This window comes from Haliotis cracherodii, unplaced genomic scaffold, assembly GCF_022045235.1.
Source record: "Haliotis cracherodii isolate W230 unplaced genomic scaffold, xgHalCrac1.p SCAF_1, whole genome shotgun sequence".
Classification (NCBI taxonomy): Eukaryota; Metazoa; Mollusca; class Gastropoda; order Lepetellida; family Haliotidae; genus Haliotis; species Haliotis cracherodii.
Window position 1 is genome coordinate 53,952,401 of NW_027266264.1, and position 13,650 is coordinate 53,966,050.

Consider the following 13,650-nt stretch of genomic DNA (forward strand, 5'->3'; position numbering starts at 1 on the left):
CCCATCTCATAGACTTAAAGCGTTCACTCGTAAAAGCGAGAGCACGGGTACGATTCCCCATATGAATACTATGTGTGTAGACCATTTTCCGTGTCCCCGACGTGATATTGCTTGAATATTGCTAAAAGCAGGGTAAAATATACTCACTGACGCAATAACTCCACCCTCACTATCTCACTCACTCTTTCTTTCCTCCGTGCAGGCAATTGCCAAGGCGTACTTCGGCAGCGGCTCCGGTGCTGTCTTTCTCGACGACGTGGAGTGTCGAGGGACGGAGACAGATCTTGATAAATGCAGGAAGAGCACGTGGAAGGACCACGACTGCGACCACACTGAAGATGTTGGCGTATACTGTTACAACAGCACCGACGGAGGTATGAACGCCGCAAACTATAGCCATTATTCACAGATCAACATTTACTCGCTTAACACCTACAACGGACACGCGCAGAACAAACCTGTCACCTCGGTGACTTAATGTGTATCGGCGGGTCAAAATGTCTGATTATTGTAAATACTTTACTTTTGTCTCAAACGATTGAATTTTGACGTTCCAAGTAATAATTAAAAAGATCATAATTTTGTATATGCCTTAGAATAATTGTATAGTGTTGTCATACTTTGTGCTTTCATGGGCACAGGGGGACTCCCACATACCCATGTTCGATCACCCACATTGGAACAGAACGTCAATCTCATTAACATTACATCTTTTACACCTTTCGGTGTGAAGATCTGAGGACACCTTGGAGATCTTTCTAATCAGCCAATTCGCCCCCAAGCTTCTAAATGCTCGGTACAATGAGCGAAACATTCAGAACGGCATATCTGATTTCTGTATTTCGAAAATGAAGTTAATTGGGCAGTTCCGAGTGCAAGAACATAAAACCGCGCTTTTATAATATTGTTGTTGACAGCCTGTTGTTTCTCAGCGCTGTGACATCTGCATCCAGATGAGTATATTATCGATGGTATTTTGTATGCTCTATCACGATGTTTTCGATAAGATCGAAATTTTATGGATTTGTCATCAGATCTTCACGCGGTAAAGATCTGACTCCATTGAGTTTGACAGAATGGTAAATTATTATTGCTCCATCCGTCGTATTATTGTTCGGTTGTTTAGGCTCTCTGAACAACCCATGCAGGTTGATGCTCATGATGTCAATCATTGGATTGTCTGGTCCATGCTCGATTATTAACAGACCGCCGTCATATGGCTGGAATATTCCTGAGTACGGCTTTAAAAGACAAACATACGATTGTATGTCGTCTGTTTCAGTGTTCAAGATGCAGCTGCAGGAGGGGTCCATGGACAACGCCCTCAACACCATCTGGGGGCGACTTGAGGTGGCATTGGGCAAAATGAAGTATGGCAGCGTCTGTGACGACCTGTTCAACGAGAACGCTGCTGGCATTGCATGTAAATACTTCGGCTACACATACGGACAGGTGAGCTATTCAAAACAGGATAGTTCGTGAAACAAGAGACGTAGCATTACGGCAAATCCAATTAATTTCTGGAAGAATTCGCTTATTTCGAATCCTAGTTTACGCTAGATCTCTGACCTCATCAGGAAGTCTGGGTTGACTAATTATGTATAGTCGACAGTGAAGAGGATTTCTGTTGGAAATCTAAATATTCTTTAGAGCGATGACAGCCAAAATACAATATTTATGGCACTGGTGTAATAGAGATAGTATTTTTTGAAATATTTAGAATGACAACTGTTGTTGATGTCTCGAGAAAAGCTCTGTGTTCATCTATACCCAGCTAACTCGGCCAGTCTGTTTCAGCGTCTGACCGAGGAGGGATTTCGGAATGGCGAAAGGACGTACTTAGATGAGGTCAATTGCCGTGGAGGAGAGGCGTCCCTGCTGCAGTGTCGTCACAACAGTTGGAGGACACATGACTGTGGGAGGGAGGAGGATGTGGGCGTTGTCTGCTTCAATACCACAGGTACAGGCAGTCTAAAATAAGCGCCTGTCCGTAGGCCCATGGCAGGTAGATCTTGTGTCGGACCCGAAGTTTCAAATGTCCGTTATGGCCTGCAGTGAATTTACTTGTCGATTTATTTGTAACGATAAGCAGCAGGTTTGAAGACAGGGCCTGAGTTTAGTCAGACCTGCAGCTGTAAGGGCGGTGGGGTAGTTTAGTGGCTAAAGCGTTCGCTCGTCACGCCAAAGACGCAGGATCGATTACACAAATGGGTACAATGTGTGAAGCCCATTTCCGGTGTCCCCCGCCGTGATATTGCTGCAATATTGCTAAAAGAGGCGTAAAACTATACACACTCACTCATTAAATGTGTTAACACGAAACTTTGACACGTATGTAACATCGGTCATGACATACACGTATTGAACATGATCAAATGAACAATTCAACGTAAGTTTGAGATGTATTTAAACATTTTTAATGGAATATTGAACATGATTCAATGAACAATTCAAGGTAAATTTGAGATGTGTGTAATATGGTTCATGGCGTATTGAACATGATTCAATGAATAATTCAGGAAGTTTTCAATGAAGCAAATGTTTCTGAATATATACTGGTTAAGTTGATTCTCCGTTTATGAGTACCTGTTACATCATAATCAAAGGGAGATAAGCCTTGAGATTAATTATTCTCATTGCAGTTCGACTAAGGTCCAAAAGTTTGACCATCCGCAACGTAGGTGGCGTAGAGCTATGGAAGGCAGGGGAAGGGTGGATGGAGGTGTGCGACAAAGGGTGGACAGCAAACGACGCCAAGGTCACGTGCCGCGAGCTCGGCTTCGTGGACGGCATGGCGTTACAAGGGTCAGCCCTGGCCGGAAACATGTGGGGGAGTCCATGGGGGAAACACCCCTGGAGCACGGGGAGGACCGTCAACTCCTACAGCAGCGTCAACTGCACGGGGACGGAGAACCGTCTGGCCGACTGCCCCATGGTCAGGTCAGGGAGGGGATGTTCAACCCTGTCGTCGGCTTCTGTCATCTGCTACAACACCTCCATTGATGAAGTTGACAACTGTAAGTAACAGATGGAGACAAACTTGCGACTAACGGAATCGGGTGGTCAAGCTCGATGACTTGGTTGCTACATGTCATCGTATCCCTTTTGAGTAGATCGATGCTCATCATATCAATCACTAGATTTTCTGGTCCAGGCTCGATTATTTACAGACCGTCGTCATATAGCTGGAATATTGCTGAGTGCTACAAACAAAGCTTATACTTAGATGTTCGAAAATTCTAAAAGAAAATCACTTATTAAGCAATGCGAATGTATTTGACTCCAAAACTTGTGGGGGGCACGGGTGGCCTAGTCATCTAAGGCGCCGCGATTCGCTGTGCAGAGTTGCGTCCCTTGGCCCCACCAGAAACCTATGATTGTGGGTTCGAATCCCGGTTCGCCCCGATTATGTTTCTAGGTTTGTCAGCACTATACCCGTGCTCGTGGGTTTCACCAAAGTGGTAAACGTCTGAGACCTGCATCACTTCGGGCTTTCCTCCCACATTAAGCTGACACGCCGTGATATGACTGGAATAATGTTAAAAGCGGCGTTAAACCCAACTCACTCACTCACTCCAAAACTTGTGAGAGTGATAAAATGCCTATTGTCAACCATTTGTTGTCAGACATTCCAACGTGTCTCCTTCCTCATCTTTTTTTAACGCGATGACCCGTGAATTGGTCTTCTGTAACCCATGCTTGTCGTAAGAGGCGACTAACGGGATCGGGTGGTCAGGTTCAATAAATGCTTGATGCATATCATCGACTCCCAATTGCGTAGATCGATGCCCATGATGTCAGTCGCTGGATTAACAGGTCCAGTCTAGAGTTTTTGACAGACCGTCGTCATATAGCGGCGTTGAACAACAAACATACAAAATGTTAACGGGATGTTACAATTTGTTCTTAATTTGTTAATATAATAATTTAATAATTTTCAAACTTTTGAAACAGCCTTCCCAAACAAGTTAATTGAAAATGTCTTTAATAGAAACATATTACCAGAGCTTTGAATGATGACATGTTTGTTCCAGCTACGGAAGTCCGCTTATCCGATGGTGCCGACAACTGGGGAAGGGTGGAAATATATCATCTTGGTCTATGGGGCCAGGTGTGTTCCGACAAGTGGAGTGACCGGGAGGCGAGCGTGGTGTGTCGAATGCTTGGCTACAAGGGAGGCAAGGCGTTCGGGGACACCTCCCGTGACAACCTCCCCCCGTGGCTGACCGACATCACATGCGTGGGCAATGAGACCAATGTCCTTGACTGCAATACCGGCGAGTGGGGGGAGTCAGTGTACACCTGCACCCCGGCGCATGTCCTCTGTTACAACACCAGTGAGTACCGACCGCCTTCCCCATCATGTATATACTACTAACAAAAATAGTAATGATCGCCCGATTCTTTCAGATTACTTGTACTATGGTTAACCCGTCATGCCATGATAACCAGATTCTTTCAAATTACTATTGTCAATTTATCATATGACGTACAGTAAAGTACGGTTATAACGAACTCAAAGGGACTACTAATTTTAGTTCGTTATAAACGTAGTTCGTTATAAGCATATATACAGCATAACTACAGCAAATAGTCGGGACCAAAAAGTAAGTTCGTTATATCCGTCAGTTCGTTATAAGCGTGTTCGTTATAACCGTAGTTGACTGTATTAACTTTATTGATTTGGAAAAAGTACGGTGATCCTTAACTTTCTTTTAGCAGTATAGTAAGAGGCGGCTAACGGGATCGGGTGGTCAGGCTCGCTGATTTGGTTGATGCATGTCATCGTATCCCAGTTTCGTGGATCGATGATCATGATGTCAAGAACTGGATTTTCTGGTCTAGATTCGATTATTTACCGACCGCCGTCATATAGCTAGAATATCGCTGAGCGCGGCGTTAAACAACCAACAAACAAACTCTTTTGCACTGAAATTTGAAAAAGACATACTTACAATTGCTCGCAAAAGTGTACTTAATAAACTTTGCTTCACCTATCTAGGTGTGACCGTGAGCCTCGACAACCCCAAGGCTGGCTACGGCAGAGTGGACATCTCCTACGACGGTGTCAACGGCACCATCTGCAACGACGGCTGGTCGGACGAGGAATCCTCCGTGGTTTGTCAGATGGTGGGATATACAGACGGCCGGGCCATGAACGCTGACGTCCAGCCAGGGTCAGGGTCGGTGTGGCTGAGTAGCGTCACGTGTGGTTTCGGTGACGATTCCTTGTTCAAGTGTGACAGCAAGGGCTGGGGGAAGAGCACTGACCAGTGCGCTGACCATCAGAACGATGCGGGGGTCCGATGCTACAGGAATGGTATGTCCACATAACCTGTTGGTCCAAATTTGTACGTCTAATAACACGAACTTGAAAATTAACATTTATGCCGGCGTCTGAAACGGGTGTTTCTTTAATTACAAGTTAAAAGTAACTTTTGTATCATGTAGGTACAGGGATATTTGTATACATAATTCTGTGAACTAACGCGCCTCAGTAAGTTGCGTCCCTTTTGAGTGCCAGGATCCTGTGCTCAAGAGTTTGAATCCAAGATCTGGCCTGCTTATGGTGCTTATTTTGTCATGGGTTTTACTCGCATCCCTTTCCCCCTATATCAAGCTCATACGCCGTGAAATAAATGAAATACTGTTCAAAGCGACGTTAAACCATACGTACTCACTCACTCACTCACTCACTCACTCACTCACTCACCGGAAATTACTTCACCCCTTTCAGTCCGCCTCACCCCCGGGACACACAGCGTGGGGGTGGTTCAGATCTACAGTCGAGGACGCTGGGCCACAGTTTGCGGAAGAACCGGTTTTGATAACAAGGCTGCGAAGGTTGTGTGCACAGAGCTGGGCTTCAAGAACGGCCAGGCTCTCCCCCTGGGGGTGTTCGGCCGGCAGAGAATGGACAGCGTCCGGCCTAACATCACCTGTAGCGGTAACGAGACGTCGCTGTTAAACTGTGACTATGACAAGTCGTTGACAGCAACTTGTCTACCCTACAGCATCTCCTATGCGTCAGTGGCTTGTTATGACACTGTTGTCGACGGTGAGTTCTGTCACTGTCATCCTGATTGTTTACAACGTTTATATATAGTCGGATAATAGGGAGCAGAGTCCGGCAAAACAGAACACTGCTTACAAAGTTCACATCACACTTGTATTGTGTTTTCAGTTTTGTCTTCGGGACTTTTCAAAATGTGTGTTGACGGGGCGGTCGGGTAGCCTAGTGGCTAAAGCGTTCGCTCGTCACGCCGAAGACCTGGGTTCGATTTCCGACATGGCTACAATGGGTGAAGCCCATTTCTGGTATCCCCCGCCGTGATATTGCTGGAATATTGCTAAAAACGGCGTAAAACTATACACACTCACTCATTAAATGTGTTAACACGAAACTTTGACACGTATGTAACATCGGTCATGACATACACGTATTGAACATGATCAAATGAACAATTCAACGTAAGTTTGAGATGTATTTAAACATTTGTAATGGAATATTGAACATGATTCAATGAACAATTCAAGGTAAATTTGAGATGTGTGGTTAGGGGAGTATTGAACATGATTCGATGAATAATTCAGGAAGTTTTCAATGAAGCAAATGTTTCTGAATATACATTGGTTAAGTTGATTCTCCGTTTATGAGTACCTGTTACATCATAATCAAAGGGAGATAAGCCATGTTATTTATTGAAATCAATTCCGATGACGTTATCAAACCCGGAAGACATTGCTGATTCTATTTATGTCTGGTCCAGGCTCAATCATTTGGCCGCCCCCTTTAATGGACGTGGAATATTTTCTTAGGTCATCTGAATGGCGACCTGGACAGTTACTGACGTAGCAGGACGTATAGGTCTTCAGCACAACCCTTGCTTGTCGTAAGAGGCGACTGACGGGATCGGTGGTCAGGCTCGCTGACTTGGTTGATGCATGTCATCGATCGCCATTGTATGGATCAATGCTCACTGCATTGTCTGGTCCAGACTCGATTATTTACTGACCGTCGTCATGTAGCTGGAATATTGTTGAGTGTGGCGTTAAACAACAAACAAACAAACAAACAAACAACATGTACTTATCCATTTTACAGAACACTTGTTGTCATGTCCAACAGTGATTTGTGATTCGTTCTTGTGCTGCCGTTGTTATATGACGATAAGTACTCATGAGACATTGACGTTTATATAATGACTCTAATATGTACGGGCCAAAACCTTATTCATTCACTGCTTCGTTCCTCTCTTGGAATCCGTGGTAGATTAATCACATTCTAGGGTAGAATTGGTTCCCTAGTAATCTAGCAGCCTATGTTCTTCGCAAAAGACGACACAACAGATCGGGCGGTCATGCTTGGTAACTTAATTCGTTGACCACGTGTCATCGTATCCCTATTGCGTGGATCGATGCTCATGATATGAATCACTGGATTGTTTGGTCCAGGCTCGATCATTTACGGGCCCCGTTAAACCCCTTGAATATGACCGACAGTGGCATTAAACAGTATTCATTCATTCTGGGAGGCACGGGTGGCCAAGTCGTCTTAGTCGCCACAATTCGCTGTGCAGGGTTGCGTCCCATGGGCGCGCCAGAAACCTATGATCGTTTGTTCGAATCCAGGTTCGCCCCGATTATGTTTCTTTGTTAGTCAGCACCATACCCGTGCTCGTGGGTTTCACCAACGTTGTAAACGTCTGAGACCTGCATCACTTCGGGCTTTCCTCCCACATTAAGCTGACACGCCACGATATAACTGGAATACTGTTAAAAGCGGCGTTAAACCAAACTCACTCACACTCACTCACTCATTCTATATACTCCACAGGCGACAAGTACAAGCTTGAAGGCGGTAACATAGAGACTGACCAGGCCTCTGGGAGACTTCGGGCACGCAAGCATCAGACATGGGGTTACGTGTGTGACAAGTACTGGGATGACCACGACGCCAACGTTACGTGTAAGGAGCTCGGGCACACAGGAGGAATAGCTTACAGATATGCTGGAAACTATGCAGGGCCGTTCTTCATCAGTGAGATCAACTGTGACGGCAGTGAGAGCAAACTGGAGGATTGTCCGAAAGGACAGGAACTCTGCACATCACTGCAGGCTGGTGGTGTGCTGTGCTACAGCGGAGAAGGTGAGTGTCGATGTGTGGAGTTTTAATGAGAACAACGTAGCCCTGTTTATCCAGATGATTGTACCGGTCAGAATAGGCCCATGTAGCCCAACCTATCGGGCTCGGGTGGATACAGTGTGTGAACTGGGTGATTGTACGCCGTTGTACCAACGAGTGTTACTCATGCTATCAACCCCTAGTTCCATCATTTCCTGGCCGCGGTGATGGAACTGGAAACTTGTTGACTTCCGAGTAACACAATGTCTACTCACTGACCCTAATGATCATTCTTCGTTCCCATGGGGGCACGGGTGGCCAAGTCGTCTGTCGCCGCGATTCGCTGTGCAGAGTTCCGTCCCTTGGGCACGCCAGAAACCTATGATTGTGGGTTCGAATCCCGGTTCGCCCCGATTATGTTTCTAGGTTTGTAAGCACCATACCCGTGCTCGTGGGTTTCACCGAAGTGGTAAACGTCTGAGACCTGCATCACTTCGGGCTTTCCTCCCACATTAAGCTGACACGCCGTGATATGACTTGAATACTGTTAAAATTGGCGTTAAGCCTAACTCACTCACTCACTCGTTCCCATGGCTGGTTTATCCGAACGATCCGACATGGATAGATGTAGGGGGTATTGGCTAACAGGTTTCTGGCTGAAGTTCGATTCCCCAGAAGAGTCAATGTCGGGTGTCCCCCGTCGCGATATTGCTGGAATATTTCCAAAAACCATACTCACTCACTCATTCACTCTCTGAAGTATGGTGCAGAATAAACATCAATTTGCTATAATACGCGATGCCTTTCAGAGAGTTAAGGGTGGTTTGTGTGTTTTCTTGTTGTTTTTGTGTTTGTTTGGCTTTGTTTTGTTTAGGTTCTATTAATTTTCTTTTAGGGAGGGAAGGGGTTGGGGTAGGGAATGGGTAAGCAAAGAAAAGTTCGACCGAGGTAAGAACTGGTTTTCGATCGTCAATGCGTTTCACAAGTTCAGACTTTAATTGTAATGTCTCTTCACCCCAGCTCCAAGGCTTCAGTTCTCACCAAGGGGAGGTAAGCATGGCCGTCTCGAGGTCATCATCAACGGCGAGGCAGGACGGATTTGTGGCAAACGCTGGGACGACAACGATGCCACAGTGGCATGTTCGCAGCTCGGCTTCAATGACGGCGTCGCTCTTAGGTAAGTACAGCTCAAGACATCCTTCCTGGACACTGCATTTGAATATTCTCCCCGTGATGCTGATCATCTGAGCCTACAAATGAGGATTGGGTGTTTACAATGCCTATCCTGGCTAATTGTGTGTGTTCAACTGATTGAATCTTTGTACGTAGTCAACTTGTCAGTTGGGAAGCCTGGTGGTTAAAGCGTCAGCTAGTCACACCGGGTTCCATTCCCAACGTGGTTAAATTGTGTGAGGCACATTTCTGGTGTCACCTGTCGTGATATTGCTGGAATATTGCTAAAAGCGGTGTAAAACCATACTCACTCACAACACGTACGGCCAACCAATGTTTGCTGGCCCAAACTTGATTATTTGCAGGCTATTGTGCCCCTTAGTCGTTCCAGGATCAGCTGCATATGTGTTGGAAATCTAGATCTGCTTCGATCAGCAGTGTTCCTTGCCATATCAACACCGCACACGCGATAGAGTGTCACCAAAATTGTACACTTGTACCAATTGGCTTACACGACGTAATGGCTGACATGTCGTTCATAGCCCTGGACGTCTCATTCAACTGACTCACATATAATCGTTTATCTCCTGTTTTAGATACCCCAAGGATAGAGGGGCAGTGTACATGACTCAGCTCCGATGTTTCGGTAACGAGCCGTCTTTATTCCGCTGCACCAACTCTGGTTGGAAGAACGTCATCAACGAAGAGGCGTGTGTAGAGGACGCCGGGGCCTTCTGCTTCAGAGACGGTAAGCAACATAACAGGTTTTCATTCTTTTGACTTATTAAACACACCATTCATCCTGGGAATGTGGAATGTTAATCTAGATTGATAGATCACCTGGCTGTTACTTTATTTGGTTGCAGCGTTGTCTCTTGTTTTGCTAGTCCAAGGACACGGTGATCGCAATTCCCTTGAAATCTATGTCTGTGGGTTCGAAACCCTAATTCACCCTAATGACTTTTCTAGGTTGTTCAACACAGTACCCATACTAGTTGCTTTCACCAAAGTGGTAAACATTTCAGACCTGCACACTTCGGGAGCTTGCCCCACATGAAGCTGGCACACCGTGATTTAACTGAAATATTGTTCAAAACAGGGTTAAACCAAACTTACTCTCCAACTATTCGTCGGGCGGTCGGGTAGCTTAGTGGTTAAAGCGTTAGCTAGTCACGCCGAAGATCCGGGTTCGATTTCCAACATGGGTACAATGTGTGAAGCCCATTTCTGGTGTCCCCCGCCGTGATATTGCTGGAATATGGCTAAATACGGCGTAAGACCATACTCGCTCACTCAAACTATTCATCATATACTACCCAAGAATTTTTAATAATCCAATTCGTTCACATTACTTTAGTTAATCTGTCATGCCATGACAGATTAAGTAATTACATATAGTACTATGACTAAAGACAGGACCCGTGAAGATCCGGGTAGAATAGGGGTAAAAGGCGAATATGCTTGTCGTAAGAGGCGACTAACGGGATCGGGTGGTCAGGCTCGCTGACTTGGTTGATGCATGTCATCGGTCCCAATAGCGTGATGGATGCTCATGATGTCAATCACTGGATTGTCTGGTCCAGACTCGATTATTTACAGACCGCCGTCATATGGCTGGACTATTGCTTAGTGCGGCGTCAAAAAAACAAACAAACAAACAAACTAAAGACTGAATCAGATGTTCTTTAACTTATTTTGAGTTGTATATAACCTAACCACGTCATGTTTCAGTGCGTGTCACGGAAGGGTCGGTGAATCAGTCGATGGCTATGGGCAAGATCAGCATGCTGATAGGAAGCCGATGGCACATGGTGTGTGCTGATTCCTTCGACCAGGAAGATGCCGACGTTGCCTGTAGGAGTCTGGGCTTCTCCAGGTCGAAGATCTTGAGGACGTCCCGGGCCACCTACAACCCCAACTACATCACCAACATTGAGTGCAAGGGCAATGAGAGCAGTCTGGCCGCCTGCAAGTATAACAAGGGACAGTGTCCGTACAGCGTTGGTCAAGCAAGAGCCATCTGCTTCTCGGACACCCAACAAGCAGGTGAGTCGGACATCAGGAGGTGTGCTGGTCATTTCGACGTATAGCATGGAAATGTGAACATGCACAAATAATTTCACTTTTGAGCAGCGTCTTATTGTTTGAAAACCAAAACAGCCTAAACATGTGTCACTGTTAACTTTCCAACCCACATTAAGCTGAAACGCTGCAATGCAATTGAAAGCGGCAATTTAATGTTACACCCAACTAATTCAGTTCACACAATACTCGCAAATAGTGTTAGCACCATAAATCATGAATACGATGGTGGAAAGAATGTGAAACTGCGATTCGACAGTCTTGGTTTTGTTTGGTTAATGTTTAACGCCGCACTCAGCAATATTCCAGCTATATGTCGCCGGCGATCTGTAAATAATCGAGTCTGGATCAGACATTCCACTGATTGACATCATGAGCATAGATCCACGAAATTGGTATACGATGACATGCATCAACCAAGTCAGCGAGCCTGACCACTCGATCCCGTTTGTCGCCTCTTACGACAAGCAAGGCTTTCTAACCCAGATCTGCAGGGGCCCTATTTGCAATAATTTGATGCAGCGTGACGCAATTATCCTATCATGATTTGCAATGTAATATAACAAACGTTACACGATTGGGTACCGAAAGTACATTGATGAATAATTTGCTTGTATTAGAGACTTCTTGTAGTAATATTTTTCTTATATACTTACCTATGCTTTGTTATACAACATATACGAACCTGATTTTTTGGGATTACACTGACTGGGCATGTTCTTTGATAATTCAGGAACAAAATACCACGTACAGAATGGCTTCAATGGCCGCGTGATCGTAGAACGATATGGCCTGAATGGAACTATTTGCGAGGAAGGATGGAGTGATGTGGATGCCAATATTCTGTGTAAACAGTCGGGATTTGCAGGGGGTGTAGCTTTCGGGACCCCCCGGAATAGCACATTTGAGCTGGTGTGGTACTCCGACGTCAACTGCACCGGGAGTGAAGCTTCCATTGTTGACTGCGTGAAGAACGACACTGTGTCCAGATCTTGCAGAAACTCCGCAACCTCGGCTGGAGCCCTGTGCTACAAGTCAACCGGTAAGTGTATGCATGGAGCGTGGCAGTGCTCTGTTATATGTATGGGGACAAGTAGACCCAGAGTTGTGTCCCTTTGTCATACAACGATCCTCCCTATGAAATCCATCACTCGCCCTTTCCGTAATCTGCAAGCCGTTCGATTTGTCTGGAAGGACAAGAGTGGTCAAGAATGTCGTTAAGTCAACCTCATCTTTACATTTTACATTTATATTGCATTTGAAATCTGATATCCCTTGACACTTTTGTGAATATTCGAAGTATGCATGGATGCATCAGTGGTGGAGGCCATGCAATTCATGTAGTTGGTTTGGGATCCGCTGATTGCGGGTTCGAATCCCATATTATGATCCATGGTCTAGTCAGCACCGAACTTCACCAAAGTGGTATAACGCATAACCTTCATCTCACACACCCTGATACAACTGAAATATTGTTCCAAGCGTAATAACTTCTCCCTCACTCGTCCTCTCTCCAAATAACGTCAATTGAGGTTTGCAAACAGTGGTTGATCTCCAGATATGAAAAGAAATGTTTGTCTGTTATATTGTATTTGTAAAAATGATTAACATACAACACTTAAACGCATTTCCTCAGTTTGATGTCGTAAGATCTTCGCACTGACGATGGGGTAGCCCAGTGGATTAAGTATTCGCTTGTCACACCTAGGGCCCGGGTTCGAATCCCAACATTGGTACAATATGTGAGGCCAAATTATGTTCCCTGTCGTGATGGTGCTTGAAAATTACTAACTGATCTTCGCTCCTTTTTCTAGGTATTCAGGTGAAATTGTCCGATGGCGGCAAAAACTTCGGGCGGGTTGAGATCTCTTATGACGGAGTCTGGGGCACAATTTGTGACTATGTCTGGTCTAGATACGATGCACGCGCCCTTTGCCGACAACTGGGCTTTGTGGAAGGTATCGCTTACGCTCAGTCCCGGTATGGGCGTGGTTCCGGACCGGTGTATATGGATGAGATGCGCTGCCGCATTAATGACAAGTCGATCTATGCCTGTCCTAACCGCGGCTGGAACAACAGCGCCGGTTACTGCCACGACCACGACAACGATGCAGGCGTCTACTGCTTCCCAAGAGGTGAGTCACCTTTTCGCGCACATTTGGTGTCATAGTGATTCATTAACACATATGTTCATGATGAAGTCAGAGCTGTGCAATGGATTCTGCCTTCAGTAGGGATTTCTTATGAATATGAAAAGGGTTTTGTCGCTT

General features: G+C 45.5%; 1 protein-coding gene across 1 annotated transcript in view; it reads left to right on the top strand.

Moving 5' to 3' along the window:
* Window positions 1–13,650, top strand: part of LOC139479429 (scavenger receptor cysteine-rich domain-containing protein DMBT1-like) — a 102,172-nt gene that overhangs the window by 56,602 nt on the left and 31,920 nt on the right. The window contains exons 4-16 of the mRNA XM_071262283.1: window positions 203–374; window positions 1,283–1,452; window positions 1,798–1,960; window positions 2,643–3,017; window positions 4,035–4,337; window positions 5,003–5,320; window positions 5,738–6,058; window positions 7,838–8,149; window positions 9,146–9,302; window positions 9,895–10,046; window positions 11,030–11,344; window positions 12,114–12,422; window positions 13,195–13,515. Of these exons, the coding sequence (XP_071118384.1) occupies window positions 203–374; window positions 1,283–1,452; window positions 1,798–1,960; window positions 2,643–3,017; window positions 4,035–4,337; window positions 5,003–5,320; window positions 5,738–6,058; window positions 7,838–8,149; window positions 9,146–9,302; window positions 9,895–10,046; window positions 11,030–11,344; window positions 12,114–12,422; window positions 13,195–13,515 (3,388 nt within the window). The remainder of the gene's footprint in view (window positions 1–202; window positions 375–1,282; window positions 1,453–1,797; window positions 1,961–2,642; window positions 3,018–4,034; window positions 4,338–5,002; window positions 5,321–5,737; window positions 6,059–7,837; window positions 8,150–9,145; window positions 9,303–9,894; window positions 10,047–11,029; window positions 11,345–12,113; window positions 12,423–13,194; window positions 13,516–13,650) is intronic.